Consider the following 18,626-nt stretch of genomic DNA (forward strand, 5'->3'; position numbering starts at 1 on the left):
ATTCTTTTCTGAGAGACACGTCTGGTTGTGTGTATGTGAATCCCTCTGGAGTGGTCATTTTAAATTCTGTTAATTTAGACCCCCCGGAGCTTCCTGTGATCGAAGCGGTTGATGTTGGAGTTTCAGTGACAAGTGAATTACCATCAAAGGTTGGTACCTTCGGGTTTAGACCATTCATGCGAGTCCGGGTGGTTTGATTCGTGTGTTTCTAAATTTGTTTCCCCATTTATATTAGATTGCGACTTGTGAAACCCGAAAAGGCTACCCCAAGCCGAACATCACCTGGTATCGCAACCACGAGCCTCTGCACCCCGAAAATGGCCGTAAGTGTCTAAGATTATGTAGCGCTGACAGGTTCAGAGGTTTAACCCTTATGAGTATATACGTTAGTTCTAATACAGGATTTCAGTAGGAATTGTATCAAGAATATGCTATACAGTATAACCTAATGCTAACATTAAAGAGAATGAAAATGATATTTGTTTAACATTTATGGAAGGATTCTTCATTGTCATCACTTTGCTGGGTTTAATAGGGAAGAAAAACATCTTTGCGGTGGAAACACTGAGCTTGTGGGTAGTTGTCTTTCCCTCATTACTTACTTAATGCAAGACTTAATAAGCCTTCACCATGTATTAGTTCTTCCGTCCATCCAGGACTAATCTGGCAAATTGGTATGAATTGGTTTACAATGATAAGACTATTTAAAGCCCTTTAAATCTAATTACAAACGAGGCATCACAAGGAGAGCTCATCCTTTTCTTTCCATTTGTCAATTTAAATCAATCTCTGTATGTGTATGTGTGTGTGTGTTGTACCTGCACAGAGGTGAATGTGGTTACCCTGGTGACCAAGAACCCCAGCGGGCTGTTCACTGTCGAGAGCGAGCTCCAGTATAAAGTTGCCAAGGAAGACAGCGAGTCTGTGTTCTCGTGCGAGGTCAGCTATTACGTTCCTGGCGCTGTCCGAACTGTTGAGTCCAGAGCTGTCAACGTCACCGTGCACTGTAAGCTCACCTACATCTTCTTTATTTATATAAACGTATATACATAAGAGTGGGTGAAAAAATTAGCCGCACAAAATCAGCGGTTATATTAAAACTGTCTTATTAGCGCCTAACGTTCAAGGCTACTATCTCCCCGGTCACTGCTGTTATGGTGTGACCGTGCTACAGTGTAAACAGAAGCGATTGGATATGAAATTTTTTACGAAATATTCCTAGTCACTGGTGACGAGACATAAATTCATTACTACGAGCCTGAGAGCTGGAAAATTCACCAATGCTTAACAGTTTTCTGAGACTCTCAAGAAGGGAGTATTGGAACGTTATCAGGGGAAAAGGTCCAGCAATCAGCAGGGCCCATTACAGTGAGATGCTTATTGAAGGGATGAAACCTAAACCTAATCCTTTCAAGGGCGTTGTGATCTTCACACTGTCAATCTGCAAAAACATTGTTTTAGGTTGTTAAAGTATCCTCCCCATAGTCCTGATCTCGCTCCATCTGACTTTGACCAGTTCGGTCCCCGGAAAGCAGCCCTATGAGGACGAAGATTCACTTTCAATGAAGAAGTGAAGACGGCGGTGCGTCAGTGGCTCGCAGCTCGACCTGAAAGATTCCCAAGCAGGGAGATTATATCTAAAAAATGATGCCTTCTAAAAGTTAATTAAAATAAATGCTGCAGTCAGAGTGCGGATAATTTTTGACTCACTCTCAAATAAACCACTCTTATATCAACCATGCATATACATATGAGGAAGAAAACAAACCACACTTTCAAATAAGTAATGCAAAATAGCTTGCTGAATTCTTTTTATATTTATTTTTGCAAAATGAAATAACTCCAAAAGCTAAGACAGATTCCTGTAGACTGTGTTTGTGTTTCACAATCTGGAAATGTATCAATACAATACAATACAATACACTAATAGTACAATAATTTATAGATTATTTACACCATATCAACTTAAATTCCTAGTTACTTGAACATCCATGAAACGTGCACATATGAACCGGATGTAATTATCGCATCAAGCTGGATTTAAGCTGAATATTTCTTTGCTTGCTACTGGTTTTAGTTACACATTCTCTAATTTTAGCTAACTTGGTACTTGAGGTACAGTTATCGTCTGGCATCTAAACTAATGCTACCTTTTGTGCAAATTCAAACTGATTAGGTTCAAACCGTTAACATTCAGGAGCTACTGTAAGCTACGACAAACTTTTGTGTAACTCTTAGGCAGTGTTACTAGCAAGCAACCCAACACGAGCTGATTTAGAACTACATAGAGAGTTTAGTCTAATGGATACAATGGTTAAAAACAAGAATAATTTTAAACAAAAATAAAGAAACATGCAAGATTTAAGGATCACTGCCCTAACATGAAAAAAAAAATATATATCAAATTATCCTCTATTATCAAATACGTCTCGCAGACCCATGACGTGAGTTCAGAATGTTACTTCTTTGTTACTTTCGACTGAATGATTAGTGCCAAAGTCACACTGTCTTGGTAACTGAATGCTGTTTCTGAATGGGCCTCCATTTATGGTCTCGTTTTGTGTGTGTGTGTGTGTGTCTTAGACCCAACATACAACATGGAGATGTGGAGGGAATTGCCCGAAGGCCTGGTCAAAGAGGGAGACACGGTGGAGATCCGTTGCCAAGGCGATGGCAATCCCCCGCCGACCATCACTTTCAGTCGAGTAATAATGCCCCCCACACCCTTTTTTTTATTTCCTTCAATTCTTTTTTTTCCCCTCGCAACATTCTTCCAGCAGAGAGGGGGCCGAGCTATCAGATGAGAAAAAGCCGGGCACATGGGAGACGTATAGATCACTCACTCAGCATGCTTCAGGAACAAGCTTGATATTGTCTCCAATAGTAATGTATAGAGTGGCAGCTCTTTTTCTGGGGCTGTTAAAGGAGAGGTTTTTAGACCTCAGATGTGTCTCTGGTGTGTGTGTATGTGTGTGTCTGTGTGTACGTGTACAAATCGAAAACATAAGAAAAATACATTTCCATCTTTTTCCATTTTTTGTACTGGACAAGCCAGTTAGGTTTACCCCTTTTGTGACCTCATATAAGGGGAAACCCTCCCCCTCCCGTCTCGTCGCTCTGCACTGTGGTAGTTTATGTGCATAGACACTATATATAATTGGTATGTCTGGAAAAGGAGTGAATAAGGGAGTTTTGTAGTATTACAGTGCATTATAAATGTAAAGGTAAAGGTTTGCATTATAAAGGTTTCATCCGACACACTTTGTTAAAGAATTAGCTAAATACAGGACCTTTAATTGTAGACTAATAGTAATAGGATCTGTCTGAAAATGTAAGAAAAACCTTTTATTTAAATAATTGATTGCCTCTATTTTAACTACATAATCATGTTTCCTAGTCACATGAGTGTATGATGAAGAAAGCACATGATCATTTGTCTGTAACTGGATTGACTAAACAGGACAACACGTTTCTCTCTCTTTGCAGTGAAACGAAGTTTTGCATTTAACAGCCTGAATGTTAGACACACTAAGTGGATGGATACACTGTTGTGCATGTACTGTTAAACAGCGCTAACCAATTGTGCAAGTTCTCCCGCTTAAAAAGATGAGAGAGGCCTGTAATTTTCATCATAGGTATACCTCAACTATGATAAGACAAAATGAGGAAAAAAAAATCCAGAACATCACATTTTCGGTTTTTAAAGAATTTATTTGCAAATTATGGTGGAAAAAAAGTATTTGGTCAATAACAACATTTCATCTCAATACTTTATTATACAACTCTTTGTTGGCAATGACAGAGGTCAAACGTTTCTGTAAGTCTTCACAAGGTTTTCACACACTGTTGCTGGTGAAAACAACAACCATTCCTCCATGCAGATCTCCTGGGGCTGTCCCTGGGCAACATGGACTTTCAACCCTCTCCGAAGATTTTTTATGGGGTTGAGATCTGGAGACCTGCTGAGCCACTCCAGGACCTTAAAATGCTTCTTACGAAGCCACTCCTTCGTTGCCCAGTTGGTGTGTTTGGGATCATTGTCATGCTGAAAGACCCAGCCACGTTTCATCTTCAGTGCCCTTGCTTTCACTCAAAATCTCACGATACATGGCCCCATTCATTCTTTCCTTTACACAAATCAGTCGTCCTGGTCCCTTTGCAGAAAAACAGCCCCAAAGCATGATGTTTCGACCCCCATGCTTTATAGTACGTATGCTGTTCTTTGGATGCAACTCAGCATTCTTTCTCCTCCAAACATGACAATTTGAGTTTTTACAAAAAAATTCTATTTTGGTTTCATCTGACCATATGACTTCCCCCCAATCCTCTTCTGGATCATCCAAAATGCTCTCTAGCAAATTTCAGATGGGCCTGCACATCTACTGGCTTAAGCAGGGGGACACGTTTGGCACTGCAGCATTTGAGTCCCTGGCGGTGCAGTGTGTTAATGATGGTAGCCTTTGTTACTTTCTCCCAGCTCTCTGCAGGTCATTCACTAGGTCCACCCGTGTGGTTCTGGGATTTTTGCTCACAGTTCTTGTCATCTTTATGACCCCACAGGGTGAGATCTTGTGTGGAGCCCCAGATCGAGGAAGATTATCAGTGGTATTGTATGTCTTCTATTTTCTAATAACTGCCCCCACAGTTGATTTCTTCACACCAAGCTACTTACCTATTGCAGATTCAGTCTTCCCAGCCTGGTGCAGGTTTTGTTTCTGGTGTCCTTTGACAGCTCTTTGGTTTTGGCCATGGTGGAAGTTGGAGTGTGACAGTTTGAGGTTGTGGACAGGTGTCTTTTATACTGATAACGAGTTCAAACAGATGCCATTAATACAGGTAACGAGTGGAGGACAGAGGAGCCTACAGGTTACAGGTCTGTGAGAGCCAGAAACTTTACCAACAATGTGATTTTCTGGATTTTTTTCCCTTATTTTGTCTCTCATAGTTGAGGTATACCTACGATGAAAATTACAGGCCTCTCTCATCTTGAGTGGGAGAACTTGCACAATTGGTGGCTGACTAAAAACTTCAATATGAAGTTGGTTCTCTTTTTGCAGCTATAACAGCTTCCACTCTCCTTGAAAGGCTCTCCACAAGAGTGTTTCTTGTGCCCATTCATTCTGTAGAGCATTTATGAGGTCGAGCGCTGATGTTGGACGAGAAAGCCTGGCTCGCAATTTCCGTTCTGGTTCATCTCAAAGGTGCTCTTCGATGTGGTTGAAGTCAGGGCTCTGTGTTAGGGCCGGTTGCATTTTTCCACAATGAACTCATTAAACCACGTCTACACTTTATAGCCCTTGCTTTGTGCGCTGGGGCACAGTCATGTTGGAATGAAAAAGGGCCTTTCCCAAACTGTTGCCACAAAGTTGGAAGCATACAGTAGCATTGTTCGAGATGACGCATTAAGATTGCCCTGAATTCAATAATTAACAAGTTTGGCCAAATACTAATATGCACATAGTGTACTTATGCTCTATAAAGCCTTCATAACGGCTCTAATCTGGGGTTGTTGTTTGTTAACTCTAAATGAACTTCTCTCCTGCAGCAGAGGTAGGTTTTGTTCTTGCTTTCCCGGAATGGTCTGCATGAGCCAGTTTTATCATGGTGCTTGGTGGGTTTTGCAAAAATTGTTCCAGAACAGCTGACCTTCGTGTCTTAAAATAACAACAGACGGTTGTTGTTGTTGTTGCTTAATTACCTAGCTATAATATTTCAGAGTTCCAAGTATTAGGTAAATATGAGAAGGATTTTTACTTGTGAGAATAACAGAGCAGTAAATTATCCTCATGCCTCTACAGGATGGTGATGTAGGTCTGGAAGTTGAAGACAACCTGCTGGTCCTGAAGGATGTGACACGCAAAGACAGCGGCCTTTACAAGTGCCAAACTCTGGACTCGGTTGACCCTGATGTAGGAGCGAGCCTGCAGCTTACCGTGAACTGTAAGTAAATGCAGCTGCTCAGACAATGGGACACGTTTTGTTTTCACACACACACATATGGTAAATTCACTCAGAAAGGCAGACGGTAATAACTCATGTCAGGTGATGTTCTAAGCACAAGATATGTGTGTGTGTAGACCTTGACCCAGCTGTGGTGGTTCCCAAAGACTCAGAGATCATGCTGAAAGGAGAAAGTCTGACAGCCACATGCAACGCTTTGTCCTCTCAAAAGACGTCCACTGTCTGGTTTAAGGTACTTAAGGCTGTGCATAGCTCCTTCAGAACTTATAGTGTTCATACACTTTGTTTTATGCAGACCGTTTTCTTTGATATTTTGTCGTAGGACTGTCAGATAAATTTTTTACTATAAAGATTTTGGAATTCTAATGCATTAATATTAATCATCCCATTATTTTATACTGGCACTTAATAAAACCTGATCATTAGCAGCAGTCCTACTTTGAATGCTCATCGTGCATTAATCGTTATTGCATCATTCAGGAGGGGGTCGAGATAAGACGAGGAAACGTGCTGCTGCTGCAGGACGCTACTTTCGAAACTGCCGGACACTATGAATGCGAGGTGACCGTTCCCGGCATCCCAGGCATGCATACCAGTGGATCGGTTCATATAATAGTGCACGGTAAGTAGTTGCCTGTTGCCTTCCCTCCAGTGTGCAATTCAACATCTAAATACCAAACCAAGCTGAATAGAAGTTTAGTTTAAACATGGATCTGCAGTAGAATTATTATAAGTCCTACCATGGTTGCAAAAATGGGAATAATGGTCACCATTGGTCTCCAGTGTTCATATTAGCATAACAGAGGTTCCTATCTGAATGGTTGAATGGATGGAAATTATTATATGGAATAAATTACATTACAAGGTAAACTTTGGGCATAACTATATGAGCTATAGTTTTATTATAACACAGTTCTTCTCTTCAAATAGTTTTTTTTAACAATAATCTAGCTGGTTTGTAATTTTTTTTACTTCTTCTGCTATTGCTTGAATGGATGTATGGATGGATATATGAATGGATAAATAAATTTAATTTTAATTTCAATTCAATTTTATTTGCATAGCGCTTTTAACAAATGACATTGTCTCAAGGCATCTTTACACAATCAAAAGAATTATTTCATTTTGTATAGTTAGATGGATGGATGGATGGATAGATAGATAAATAGATAGATAGATAGACAGAAAGATAGAAAGGTAGAGTACTTTATTAATCCCAAACGGAAATTATAATGTTATAGTAGCCACTTTACAGATTATACAACAACATACAGCAACATGATGTAAACGAATATTAAAGCTAGGTTAAAATTATTGTAAAAAAACACAGCGAGAAAGATATTAAAAAATACAAATAGAAAATATGAATAGTTTTGTTTATTTAATAATGATTTTTTTTTATGCTCATTCTCTTAAAGGGTGCCAATAGTTTTGGATTCAACATTTGTTTGCATCAAAAAGGGTGCCAATAGTTTTGGATTCAACATTTGTTTGAGTCAAATAGGGTGCCAATAGTTTTGGATTCAACATTTGTTTGCATTAAAAAGGGGTGCCAATAGTTTTGGATTCAACATTTGTTTGCATTCAAAAAGGGTGCCAATAGTTTTAAATTCAACATTTGTTTCCGTCAAAAAGGGGGGCCAATAGTTTTGGATTCAACATTTGCTTGTGTGCAGATGATCCATTTTTTTCAGATAGCACATTTGTAAATTTACATTTGAGCAATTATTTTGTCTTTTAGTTATTAAATAATTTAAAATCAGATTTATATTATAATTATTAATATTACTGTATTATTGTCTGAGTTATAATGTAAAAAAAATGGTCTAGATCTGTGTCATGTTCCGTTCATCTCTTATTAACACACCCTTCACACACACACTAATAGACCATTAATGGAAATGTGTACTGTATGTTGTTTATATGGTTAAAGATAAGGGAAATGATCAGATGATGAACTGGGACGTGATCTTCTTCTGCAGGTGTCCCTGAGTTGAAGGATGTCGAGAGTGAGGTGGCTTTGTTTGAGAAGGTGGGCAAGTGGCTGAACCTGACCTGCGAAGCGCGAGGGTTCCCTCGACCCGTTATTACTTGGAACGTAACCGGCAGCCCTGTAAGAAACACACAGTCGCACACTCTGTGCCATGCGTTCATCGTTTAAATCACTGTGTACTACAGTATGTGATGATATTTACTGTGTGTATGTGTGTTTGTCAGAATTCACGTGAGGTTGTAAGGAGAGAGACTGATGATGTCGTTCAAAGCATCATGACTCTGAAGGTGACCATGGATACGGTTGCTACGTGCAGCGCGACAAATGTGATGGGTTCGGAGACCAAGAACTTTACCATCACAAGCAGTACGAGTTTAAACCTTTTGATGAATACAGCATCACATTTACCACTGGGGTGGTACATGTAATCTTTTAAACCGTTATCTTTTGAGAGCATGTGCTGGATGTTTATATCTTTTTACTCTAAAAGCTAATTTAAGGTGGTTCTTTGACTTAAACAATTATACGGACGCCAAGGCAGTCACAAGGATTCTTTGATGGTATCCTGGAAAAGTTGGTCCTTCAACTTTTAGGTCTTCAATGTAAAACATAGTTAAACAAGTCATACCAACAGATATGAGGCACTCAGTGAACTCTGCAGCTTCCTAACTATGTTCTCTCTGTGTCTTTCCGCAGTTCCGCTTATAACCCCGACAGCGAGGAACACTGCAGGTAATCACGTCTCACAGCTTCCTTACCCTGGACTTTCATTTCTGGCTTTCCAAATCCATCTGAAATATCAGCTGATGATTATGAATAATACATGGAGGGTTTTTTTTTCACGGTAAAGGAAGCACTGTAAAAGTTAGATTGGCTGTCCTTACCAGCCCCTGGGCGTATTTAATATTCTCTGTGAAGAAAAAAATGCAACAAAAAAAAAAGGCCCCAATCAAGGCAGACGTTGGTTAGGAGGAAACATCCCACATGCATATGTTGTTCTCCAAATGAGTGTATAATTAGCTTTTTCCGATGATTAAAAAAACGGTTTTGAAGCACCACGCCAGGGTAGCGAAGCATTTAATTATTGTGGTAAACTGTTGCGGTGGCGACACGCCATTTGGTTGAGAGGTTTTAGCTTATAAATTCATTCCCAGACGATTGTTTGTCATCTAACAGCATGCTTATATTTAGAGTTTGCTCCCAGAGCCTTGGAAAAGTTTCAGTCTCAGAGGAAGAGCACGCACAGGCGTTCATCTTTTAGGTCTGTTGTGAATTAGCAAGTCAATTATCCTGCTCAAGATTACTTTTTTTTTCAGGAATAAATATGAAGCGTTTCCAAAGGACAGTTTTTTTTTGCAGTTGTTGAGAATTTGCATATGTTTACTCACTCTGAGATTAATCGTGGGCTGAGAGGAAAATGCTCTGTGTTGACTTTTAAGCTGTGTGGATTAGGAAATAATGTAGAGCTGAAACCGGCAACTTTCTGTATTAGCGTTCTTGTCATAAAACAACTGCTATATTATATATAACACAAGCACCAGGTAAACAGAATAATGTTGATTATCAATTATATACCTGTAAACTGGCAACCGGATCATGGCCACCCAAGGCTCACCCATGCTCGTAGGGACCAAAGGGTAGCTCATCTGGGTCTGGTCCTACAGAAAATGCAGTGCAGTACAGACCGCTGTAAAAAGTGAATGAATGCCATGACAGAAAGGTATCAGAACTGCCGCACACAGGACTTGGCACTCAAAGAGAAGAGGAAATGCGCCAGCCAAACAAGCCAGATGCACAGGGTCCCCACTCTGTCCGCCACCAACTTTCTAGTGCGAGACAACATCACACCGCCAGAGACCCTGCAAAGCCCATACTCCAAGGGGCCAGCGTCATCCCAGTAGCACAAAGAGAACACCCAGTGCATCACAGCACCCAGCAGGCAAAGAAGAAGGCCACCAACCTGGCCTCCAAAATCCTCAGACCCCAATCTGATCAAACACACATGAAATATGCAAGTTGGACAAACATGTTTAATTCACTGAGCCCAGACCCTGCAAACCAAAGCACCCAAAGGTGCCAAACACCACAACACACTCCCACAGGCCCTGCAGAGCCACGCCCCAAGCTGGTACAAAGGGAACCCAAACCTGGGTGGTTTTAACGTTACTTTGTTTAATATCATGGCTGATCGGTTTATCTGTTAACAACAATTATACATTGTTTTAACAAAAGGTCAATTGTTCATACTTAAAAAAAATATCAGTGGACTGGAGTTATTGTGACTTGTTGACGTTGTGAGGTTGTTGAGTTTTGACAATGTGAGCAGTCACACTGTTGTTCTCTGTTCCTCCAGTCGATAACAGCGGCTTGATAATCGTAGTCATAATCGTCAGCCTTCTTCTCTTGGCCATCTTGGGCAGCGTCGTGTACTTCCTGTATAAGAAGGGCAAGCTGCTCTGTGGACGTTCCAGCAAACAAGTGATGTAAGTTCCTGTTTACTCACTTTAAGCTGATTCGCAGATTTTGCATTCATCGAGGTCTGTCTAGTGCTTGCGATCGGATGTTAACCTGTACAGCGTTAATGTGTACAACAGCAAAGAGACGACCAACAAAGATAACATCGTGGTGGAGATGAAGGCAGAGAAGATGCAGAAGACAGAAAAGTCGGTACTACTGAAGGGCGTCAATGGCAACGGCAAAGCTCCAGACAATGAGGTAGATGGAGAAACTGTAGGCACCCAATAACTTTAATTCAGTTTTTATTACCAGTGTTTATTGTCCTTCTCAATAAGTATTGCGGACTGTGACTCTATGGACTGTTCCTCAGAATCTCAGGTCTGAACCCTGGTCTGCTATTTAATTCACTGGCCATATTAATTAATAATAAATAATAATGGGCAGAGATATGGTGCAGTTAATTTATTGTACTTCTAGCTCGGTTGACTTGATGTAAGAGTCACTATTTGTATCTCACTTATTTTCCTTTCTCATTGTGTTTCTCATGGAGTAAAGTACACCGACCTGCACAAATGATGCAAAAAAAAAACAAGGACAGAAGATGCCACCTGAAGCCCACTCACTGTCCGCTTATCAACCCAACGAAGACGAGTTACACGGACACGAATAACATCTGCTGGAACAGCTGCCTTTCGTAAAAAAAGAAAAATGTCCATTTACGAGCTCTGGTGTTCCCGATTGGCCATATTGAACCTAATCAAGCTCGTTTAGCCATACCAGTCTTTTCTATACTTATTTTTTTTGAGGGGGGCCAAAACACTTTAATTTTGTTTCTGTTTAATTCTCAACCACCTGAGGAATTCAGTGTCACATTGTTTCAATGTATGACCTTTATAAAACTTGTATATAGTATATATAATATTTAGCAAGGTTAAGTGGAACCATAAAACAAATTGAAATTCTTCCCTGATCTATGGAATACACCAGTGAGATAAAAAATCAAAAATATCTGTAGTGTATTTTCATTAAAAAAAAATACACTTTGTCAAACAGTATTTCTTTAAACACTACATCATTACAACAAGTTGGACCAGGCCAAGACAAGTACAAGAAATAATCACATTCCTCGATAATCTTTCCTTTTTTTATTAGGACCGCATAGTTCTCGTTCGTTTCATGATGGTGACCAGATAGTGACCTCAAATTCTGCTCGCGTACAGTCTAATTACGTCCAGTCCTCTTAGCCAATGAGCAGAGAAGCCGTTTATCGTACTGACCAATAAACCCTAGAGCCAGTCGCCACTTTTGAGGTTTGTTTTTCTTCGATCAAAGAGACTACTGCTTTTGTAAATATCGTCACCAGACTAAACTGTAGCTGTGTTTTGACTGCCGAGGGGATTCACGACGCCCTCTTTTTCTCTGCCTCACGTTGATCAGCTGCAGCGTCTGATTGTTCATGTTTGTCACACTGAGACACTGTTACACTTCTTTTTTTAAGGCAGGTTTTCTAAGTTTTTTTGTGTGTGTGCTTGTTTAAAAGAAAAGGTGATTTCACGAGTTTGTGTTTCTCTTTTCAAACCAGTTGGATGAGTCGTGGGATTTTATAAGACAGGATGTTGTGTATAGGTTTATTCACCTCCAGCCAGGGTTTGACCTCTTATACTGGCCTATAATACTGTAAGTCTGAATTGAATAAGATTCATTATTCAGATTCTTGTTCCGCTTATGATTTGTGGTTATTTGTTGAAATCCGAGACTCATGTCATTGTTCATGTTACAAAATGGTGTTTTAAGACTAATTTGCCAGCCCTTAATTGTTAGCTAGTCTAACAAAAATAGAAAAATTTCCAAAGCAATTTAAATTGTATGAAAGCAAAATTGTACCTTTGATTTTTGGCAAAAAAGTTATGTAACTGCTATATACAGTATGTGGATGTCTTCAAATGTTTATAAATTTTTTGGACACCAATGCAAAGGTCAAAGTTAATATAAAGTTAGCACATGATTTTTTTTTGGTAAAAATATAAACAGTCATTAAAAAAAGTTTTCCATCTATCCATTGTTGGACGATTTGTTCATCTGATGGATCACATGCTTTATTTTGGCCTCGCATCCTATTATAATTGGAATGCACAAAGTTATAAATTGGCTCGAATTGTGTAACTCAAACTTGTCTTAACTCCAGCACACATTTCACCAAAGTAAAAAGCAAACCGCTATAAAAACATGTTTTAAATTCTCTGAATACTTTCAACCAATCAAACATCCTCGTAGACTACTAAATTTCGTGACACGGCGTCTCGCGGCTCATCTGCGCGGCTCGGCGAGACAAGTGTGTATATATAAACCTGTTCATCCGTGTGGTTCCTTGTTTTTCTAGTAATGTTCTAGTTCTGCTTATGTGTGTGTAAATTAAGAACGTGATTTGATGCTTGTGTTTTTTGATACACTGTAATTTTTTTTCTTTTCTTTTTTTGCATAAAACAATACCAAATAAAGATACGTTACACTTTAAAATCAGTTTGGCTCTTTTTTTTTAAGTAAGGTACAGATTTTTTTTATTAGATTGAAGACAAGTCGTCTCATCACACATTGTCTATAGCGTTTTATCTTCTATACAGGGTCGCGGGGGTGGGGTGGGGGTGGGGCTTGAGCCTATCCCAGGAGACTTAGGGTACACCCTGCATTGGGTGCCAATCAATCACAGGGCATTTGGGCACACTAGTTAGCCTAATCGGCATGTCTTTGGACTTTGGGAGGAAACCTGAGTACCCGGGGGAAACCCACCAAGCACGGAGTACCGAGTCGGGAATTAAACCCGGACCCAGAAGGTGCAAGCAATAACCATTAAGTCAAAATTCAAAATCATCTAAATCGGAGGTGGAAACCTGGATGTAGACCAAAAACCATCAAATTGCTTTTTAAAGGCAAGCTATGTCTTAACTAATTTGCTTCATTTGTGCATTGCTCCACGTTGTTTTTTCTATAAAGGGATTACAGTGTGTCAAACTTTTGTGTATGAGAATAGAAGACACACATTTAAGATTGTTTTTCGAAACTCTCAGTCTAGACCAAGACCATATATAATGAGACCTACTGTATATCTGAGTTAGATATATAGAATAGAAGACACACATTTAAGATTGTTTTTCGAAACTCTCAGTCTAGACCAAGACTATATATAATGAGACCTACTGTATATCTGAGTTAGATATATTTGAGACAAGTGTGAATGACAGTAATTCAGCCATGGATACTGGAGCAATTTTGCTTATTATCAGGCTAAGAGGCGGTCACTATAGAAACAACTTCTTAACAGGAGTGCATAAAAATAAACTCGATTTGCTTTGAAGCTCCAATTAGTGTCGCAACTACAGAATGCCTAAAGATGCGAAAAAAACAAGCCATAGATGAATAAGGTTAATCAACCTCACCGATAAGGAAGTTATATGCGTTTAGTCAGGGAATTGTACGTAATCTTGTATGGCGAACACACCCTACATCCCATATGGTCTGGCCCTATGAGGTCTGGAATACAGCACAGGCTTAATTTAAACTCCATTTTCATGGGTGGAGTGTGAAGTGTAATGTGTGGATTTTGTGAGTGATTCAGCTCATAACTGCAGTTTAATGATCCACCGTTTCCTCTTGGATGAGGACGATGGCGAGTAGGGAAAAACTTCAAATAACACAAATAGAGTTTCTTTGTGTATAAAATGTCTGCTCACAGAGCCATGGTAAAATTTCTCATTTTCATAAGAAGTTTCCTAATCACAGTTCTCATTATTTATGGATGTATTACAGAGAAAGCCCAAATAATCAGGATCAGGAACAGTACTACAATCAGTGAGGTGCTCTTTGGTGCATTTTAAGGAGGTCTCAAGCCTGTGCTTTATTCTGAAGGGTAGTGATAAGACATCTAAAAAAAAAAATCATATCCTTATTGTACCTTAGAAATGTAGTGTAAGTAACTCAGTTTAAGTTTCAGAGGGGGAACAGTGCCCCCTACAGGTTGTACAACCCAGACAGACCATTTAAACATACACTTTGAAATCTACATCTACAGACTTTATTGTACTTTTGCATAACAATAACAAAATTACTTTTAAAAACTTATTTTAGTTTTTAATAAAAATATTTTTTTATTATTATTATTAGAATTATTATTATTTTTCATTTTCGCAATTTTAATCAACTGGAAAACAAACCATTTGCTCTTGTGACGTCATAATCACATGAATCACACAATAGTACATATAATGGTGTCACGGTAGTGTAGCGGGTAGTACTGTCACCTACAGGCACCTCCAAGTCCTGGGTTCCATTCCCACCTCGGGTCTGTGTACATGGAGTTTGCATGTTCTCCTCATGCTTGGTGGGTTTCCTGCGGGTACTCCGGTTTTCTCCCACAGTCTAAAGACATGCAGATTAGGCTAACTGCCGTTCCCAAATTGCCCGTAGTGTGTGAATGCGTGTGTGAATATTAATCGGAGATCCTAGCATGGTTGTGAAATGAAAATAAATACAGTGGTTACAGTTGGCCTCCACGTTCCATAGAGATTCATAGATGGATGAATATAAATATATTAATTTATAATTTAAAAAATATCATTTATCTAAAAATAAATATAGTTACAAGCATCGATGAGCGGGCCCAAGCACCCGGCACAATCACCACCCGGGCACACCGGAAAGACACCGGGCACAGAGGGCACATATAATGAGTTTTTCCATTTATTTGTAAGCTTTGATTACTATACTATTTATATATACAATTTTTTTTTACTGTTTTTGGAATAAATAAATAAACCAAACAAAGAAGTGAGTGAGTGAGTGAAAAAATTAGTATCTTACCTGCACTTCTGGATCCTTTGCAATAGGTGGCGCTCTTGTATGTGTGCTTAGTTGGTGTGCAATTTTAAACACACCCTGACCTTGTACTTAATTAATGCATGTAATCCATCATTTAATCTAGGAACCTAGATGCCAATGGTTAATTCCATTGAATTTATTCCCATTTTACGACCATGGTAGGACTTCCGGTAATGCATGTTATGGGAAATAGAGAATATTATACATTATAATGTATAGATTTTAAATGTCAGTTAAAAAATTTTCGTTCATGCACAAATTTGACCAAAATGAACAAAAGCATCCTTTTGAACCCTTGAACAGAAGAACCTCGATCTTTTATGATAAGATGTTTCAACCTGATCTCAGCCCAAATGTGTAGAAAGTTTAAAGAATTAGTTTGAAGGCATGAACCTCAACTTAACCCTAACCATCTCACACATATTTGCTTTTAAATACAGTGCTTCTTCTTTTCAGACACCATTTACTCCCAGACATGGTCTAACTGTATGTTGGAGGACGTAAGACATCACGCTGCTCTCCTCCTCTGACCTCTCAGGCCATTGGGCCAATAGTAGAATGGCTCCATCTAGTTTTGGTGCTTGAATACTGTAACACTAATCCCTTAAGAAGCTCAGGATGCTCGCGGACCCAGGGAGGAGACATAGAAGCAAGCGAGGAAATGAGGTTGCACTTTGGAGCTGTCATGGAAATATTAAGATATAATAATACTATTCTTGTCTGATTAGACAGGCCTCCAGCAGAGAGCCAGGATAGGAAGTGTGTGTTTTGGAGAAGATTGGTGAGAAGCAATAGCCAAATGTTTAATGCAGCAGAAGGTGGGATTTTCTTAAGGCTAAGGTAAAACCTGTGGATTATAAACTCTGAGGAGATGTCTTCAAACCTAGTATAGAACATATTTGAAAAGAATAGACTTGCTTGTGGGACAGATGGGCAAATAGTATGTCATTTATTGTGTTTCTCTGTTCTTTGCCTCAGCAGTGATGTTATTTTTAGTCGAGACAAGCTGCAGCCTTATTGGCTGGCTTCTTCTGTACATTCTGCTGCGTCACGTGAACAGAAAGTGTGATGCTGAGTGGAACTGCAGACTCATCACCCTGCTCCATGGTGTCCTCATAGTTTTGCTAACTGCCTACATCGGGTTTGTCGATGGGCCGTGGCCATTCACACACGCAGGTGAGTCATCAGTCCTTAGAGATTGAAGTGGAGCCTCAACTTTCCAGAACATCCAAATCTATGGAACGTTCCTAAAAATAAAAGATGTTGATTGGTTGGATAATAATTATGGATTTCTAAAGTTGTAAACCATATGGAAGGTACGCTATAGCACAAGATTCTACATGGAATCTTTGAGAGTTCACTGTCTAAAAACATACAGATACTTGGTTTTGATATGTGAGTGTGAGTGGACCAATGCAGTAGACCAGCATCCCATCCAAGATGGAGCACCTCATGACCAGTGTTCCTAAGATAGGTTCTGTGATCTAACTTAACACTGACCAAGATGAAGAGGTTTAAAAATCTCCAATGTAAGATTGAATTGTTGATTTCTTTGAATCCCAGAATCTCCTTATAACTTCTATTAGTCACTCCAAGTATATACAGTATTTCTATCACATTGGCTTTCATCTGAAACATTTCTTCTCATGACCTAATTAGGAAACTCTCTCTTAGTTGAATCGGGTGTGTTGGGAGGTGTTTGTGCTCCCAGGAACAGAGTTGAGAAACATTGACTTAGCATGTAGGAAGCTTGTTCTGTACACGCCAGATTGAGAAACCAACAGGGATTAGATTTTCCTGGCAAACATCCAACGATGTTTACCACAGCAACTTCAAACCGTCTCCTCTCAAGCGACCAGTTAAGCATGAAAATAAACGTCAGGATGTATCCTCAGGCTCTATTCTTCCTTCCTCTCATCCCCAGGCTCGGAAAACACCCCTCTCCAGATCCTAGCCATGCTTCTCAGTCTGGGCTACTTCCTCTTTGACATGGCCTGGTGTGTGTACTTCCGTACAGAGGGTCCTGTTATGCTGGCCCATCACACCCTAAGCATCCTGGGCATTATGTGCGCTCTGGGAATGGGCGAATCCGGCATCGAGGCATGTGCAGTGCTCTTCGGCAGCGAAATCACCAATCCCCTCCTGCAGGCCCGCTGGTTTCTCAAGCAGATGGGACGCTACGACAGCTTGTGTGGTGACCTCGTCGACCTCCTCTTCATCACATTCTTCGCTTCCGTGCGGATTGGCGTCGGTGGCCGCATGCTCTACTGTGAGCTGGCGTCTCCCAAGCCCAAACTGGTCATGAAGCTGGGTGGGGTGGCCATCTACGCCCTGTCCTGTGTCTTTATGGTGGACATTACGTGCTTTGCTTGTAGAAAAACCCGTGCCAAGTACAGGCGATGGCAGAACCGAGGGAAGATTAATGATTCTAATGGACATACTCGTTAGTAAAATAATGATAATGATTCAACGGCCATTTTAAATTCTTTTATAACTTGAAGTAAAGGCTGTTTGCTTTTACTTTACTTTTTCACAAAATGTTAAATGATTACTTTATCCAGAATCTTTAATTAGATGTATAACTGTATAAAATTAATATACTAAGAAAATAATCTTACAAGCTTACAAGAACATTTTTGGCATTTTTTTGTGAAATAAACTGTGTTTTTAAATGAAATAATGTTGAAAAAAAAGCAAAAAAGAGTAGCCATGAGGGGTTAGTCGAACATTACGTCACTTCCGTCTCTCTCTCTCTCTTTCTCTCTCATACACACACCATTTAATTTGTTTTTAATTTGTTTTAAAGCATATGTGTAACACTACATAAAGCCAACCAGCAGGTGGCGGTAATGTCCTCGAAATAAACTCTGAATGAAAATAATGAACTAAACCAACATATTAATACAGAGCTTTGTCTAATAATAATAATAATAATAATAATAATAATAATAATAATAATAACACATAATAGTTTAAGCGTTAAATTTAAAAATACTGAATAAAGACCAGTGTTTTATTTTGTACATAAAAAAGAAATAAAATCCAGACTTCTTTATGTGGAGGCTTTATTCATCACATATAAATTTCTACACAGTGAAATTCTTTATTTTTCACATATTCCAGCTTGTTGTCATTAGGCTGGGGGTAGATCGCAGGGTCAGCCATTATACGGCCCTCTCTTTATTTATATTTGGATTGTTTTCATTTCAACTGACAAGAATATAGACCTGTTTTGTAGCTTGTACATTAGAAAAATAAATAAAATCCATATTTGTTTATAGCATTTTGGTTACATTTTAATGATAAACAATTTATTAAGTTGTCTGTGTGTTGTAAATAAAAT

The 18,626-nt window shown here is 39.3% G+C and overlaps 2 protein-coding genes across 6 annotated transcripts in view; both read left to right on the forward strand.

Moving 5' to 3' along the window:
* mcama (melanoma cell adhesion molecule a) overlaps positions 1–12,928 on the forward strand; it is a 47,740-nt gene extending 34,812 nt beyond the window's left edge. Inside the window, exons 4-16 of one of the 4 annotated variants that reach the window (XM_053486011.1) lie at positions 79–149; positions 236–323; positions 827–1,006; positions 2,584–2,705; positions 5,799–5,940; positions 6,078–6,193; positions 6,442–6,583; positions 7,944–8,074; positions 8,179–8,320; positions 8,651–8,686; positions 10,308–10,437; positions 10,546–10,669; positions 10,962–12,928. In XM_053486011.1, the coding sequence (XP_053341986.1) occupies positions 79–149; positions 236–323; positions 827–1,006; positions 2,584–2,705; positions 5,799–5,940; positions 6,078–6,193; positions 6,442–6,583; positions 7,944–8,074; positions 8,179–8,320; positions 8,651–8,686; positions 10,308–10,437; positions 10,546–10,669; positions 10,962–10,964 (1,427 nt within the window). In that variant the 3' untranslated portion in view covers positions 10,965–12,928. The remainder of the gene's footprint in view (positions 1–78; positions 150–235; positions 324–826; positions 1,007–2,583; positions 2,706–5,798; positions 5,941–6,077; positions 6,194–6,441; positions 6,584–7,943; positions 8,075–8,178; positions 8,321–8,650; positions 8,687–10,307; positions 10,438–10,545; positions 10,670–10,961) is intronic. The other 3 variants (XM_053486009.1, XM_053486012.1, XM_053486010.1) reach the window with 3 other exon arrangements.
* A 2,987-nt stretch (positions 12,929–15,915) lies between these two features.
* On the forward strand, positions 15,916–17,779 carry tlcd5b (TLC domain containing 5b). Of its 2 annotated transcripts, none has more exons than XM_053485834.1 (3): positions 15,916–16,123; positions 16,262–16,459; positions 17,208–17,779. In XM_053485834.1, the coding sequence occupies exons 2-3, from the start codon at positions 16,267–16,269 to the stop codon at positions 17,729–17,731; spliced, it is 717 nt and encodes a 238-aa protein (XP_053341809.1). In that variant the 5' UTR covers positions 15,916–16,123; positions 16,262–16,266; the 3' UTR covers positions 17,732–17,779. The 2 variants fall into 2 exon arrangements, with proteins under 2 accessions (XP_053341809.1, XP_053341808.1); XM_053485833.1 differs by having other exon boundaries at positions 16,265–16,459.
* Positions 17,780–18,626: the final 847 nt, after the last annotated feature.

Source organism: Clarias gariepinus, chromosome 24 (genome assembly GCF_024256425.1).
Source record: "Clarias gariepinus isolate MV-2021 ecotype Netherlands chromosome 24, CGAR_prim_01v2, whole genome shotgun sequence".
NCBI lineage: Eukaryota > Metazoa > Chordata > Actinopteri > Siluriformes > Clariidae > Clarias > Clarias gariepinus.

What these genes read in the sequence shown, in the direction of transcription:
- tlcd5b (XM_053485834.1), top strand. Translation starts at nt 16,267, where the DNA reads ATGTTATTTTTAGTCGAGACAAGCTGCAGCCTTATTGGCTGGCTTCTT. An exon ending in GTGGCCATTCACACACGCAG is followed by an intron (nt 16,460 to 17,207) that starts GTGAGTCATCAG and finishes TCTCATCCCCAG; the next exon opens with GCTCGGAAAACACCCCTCTC.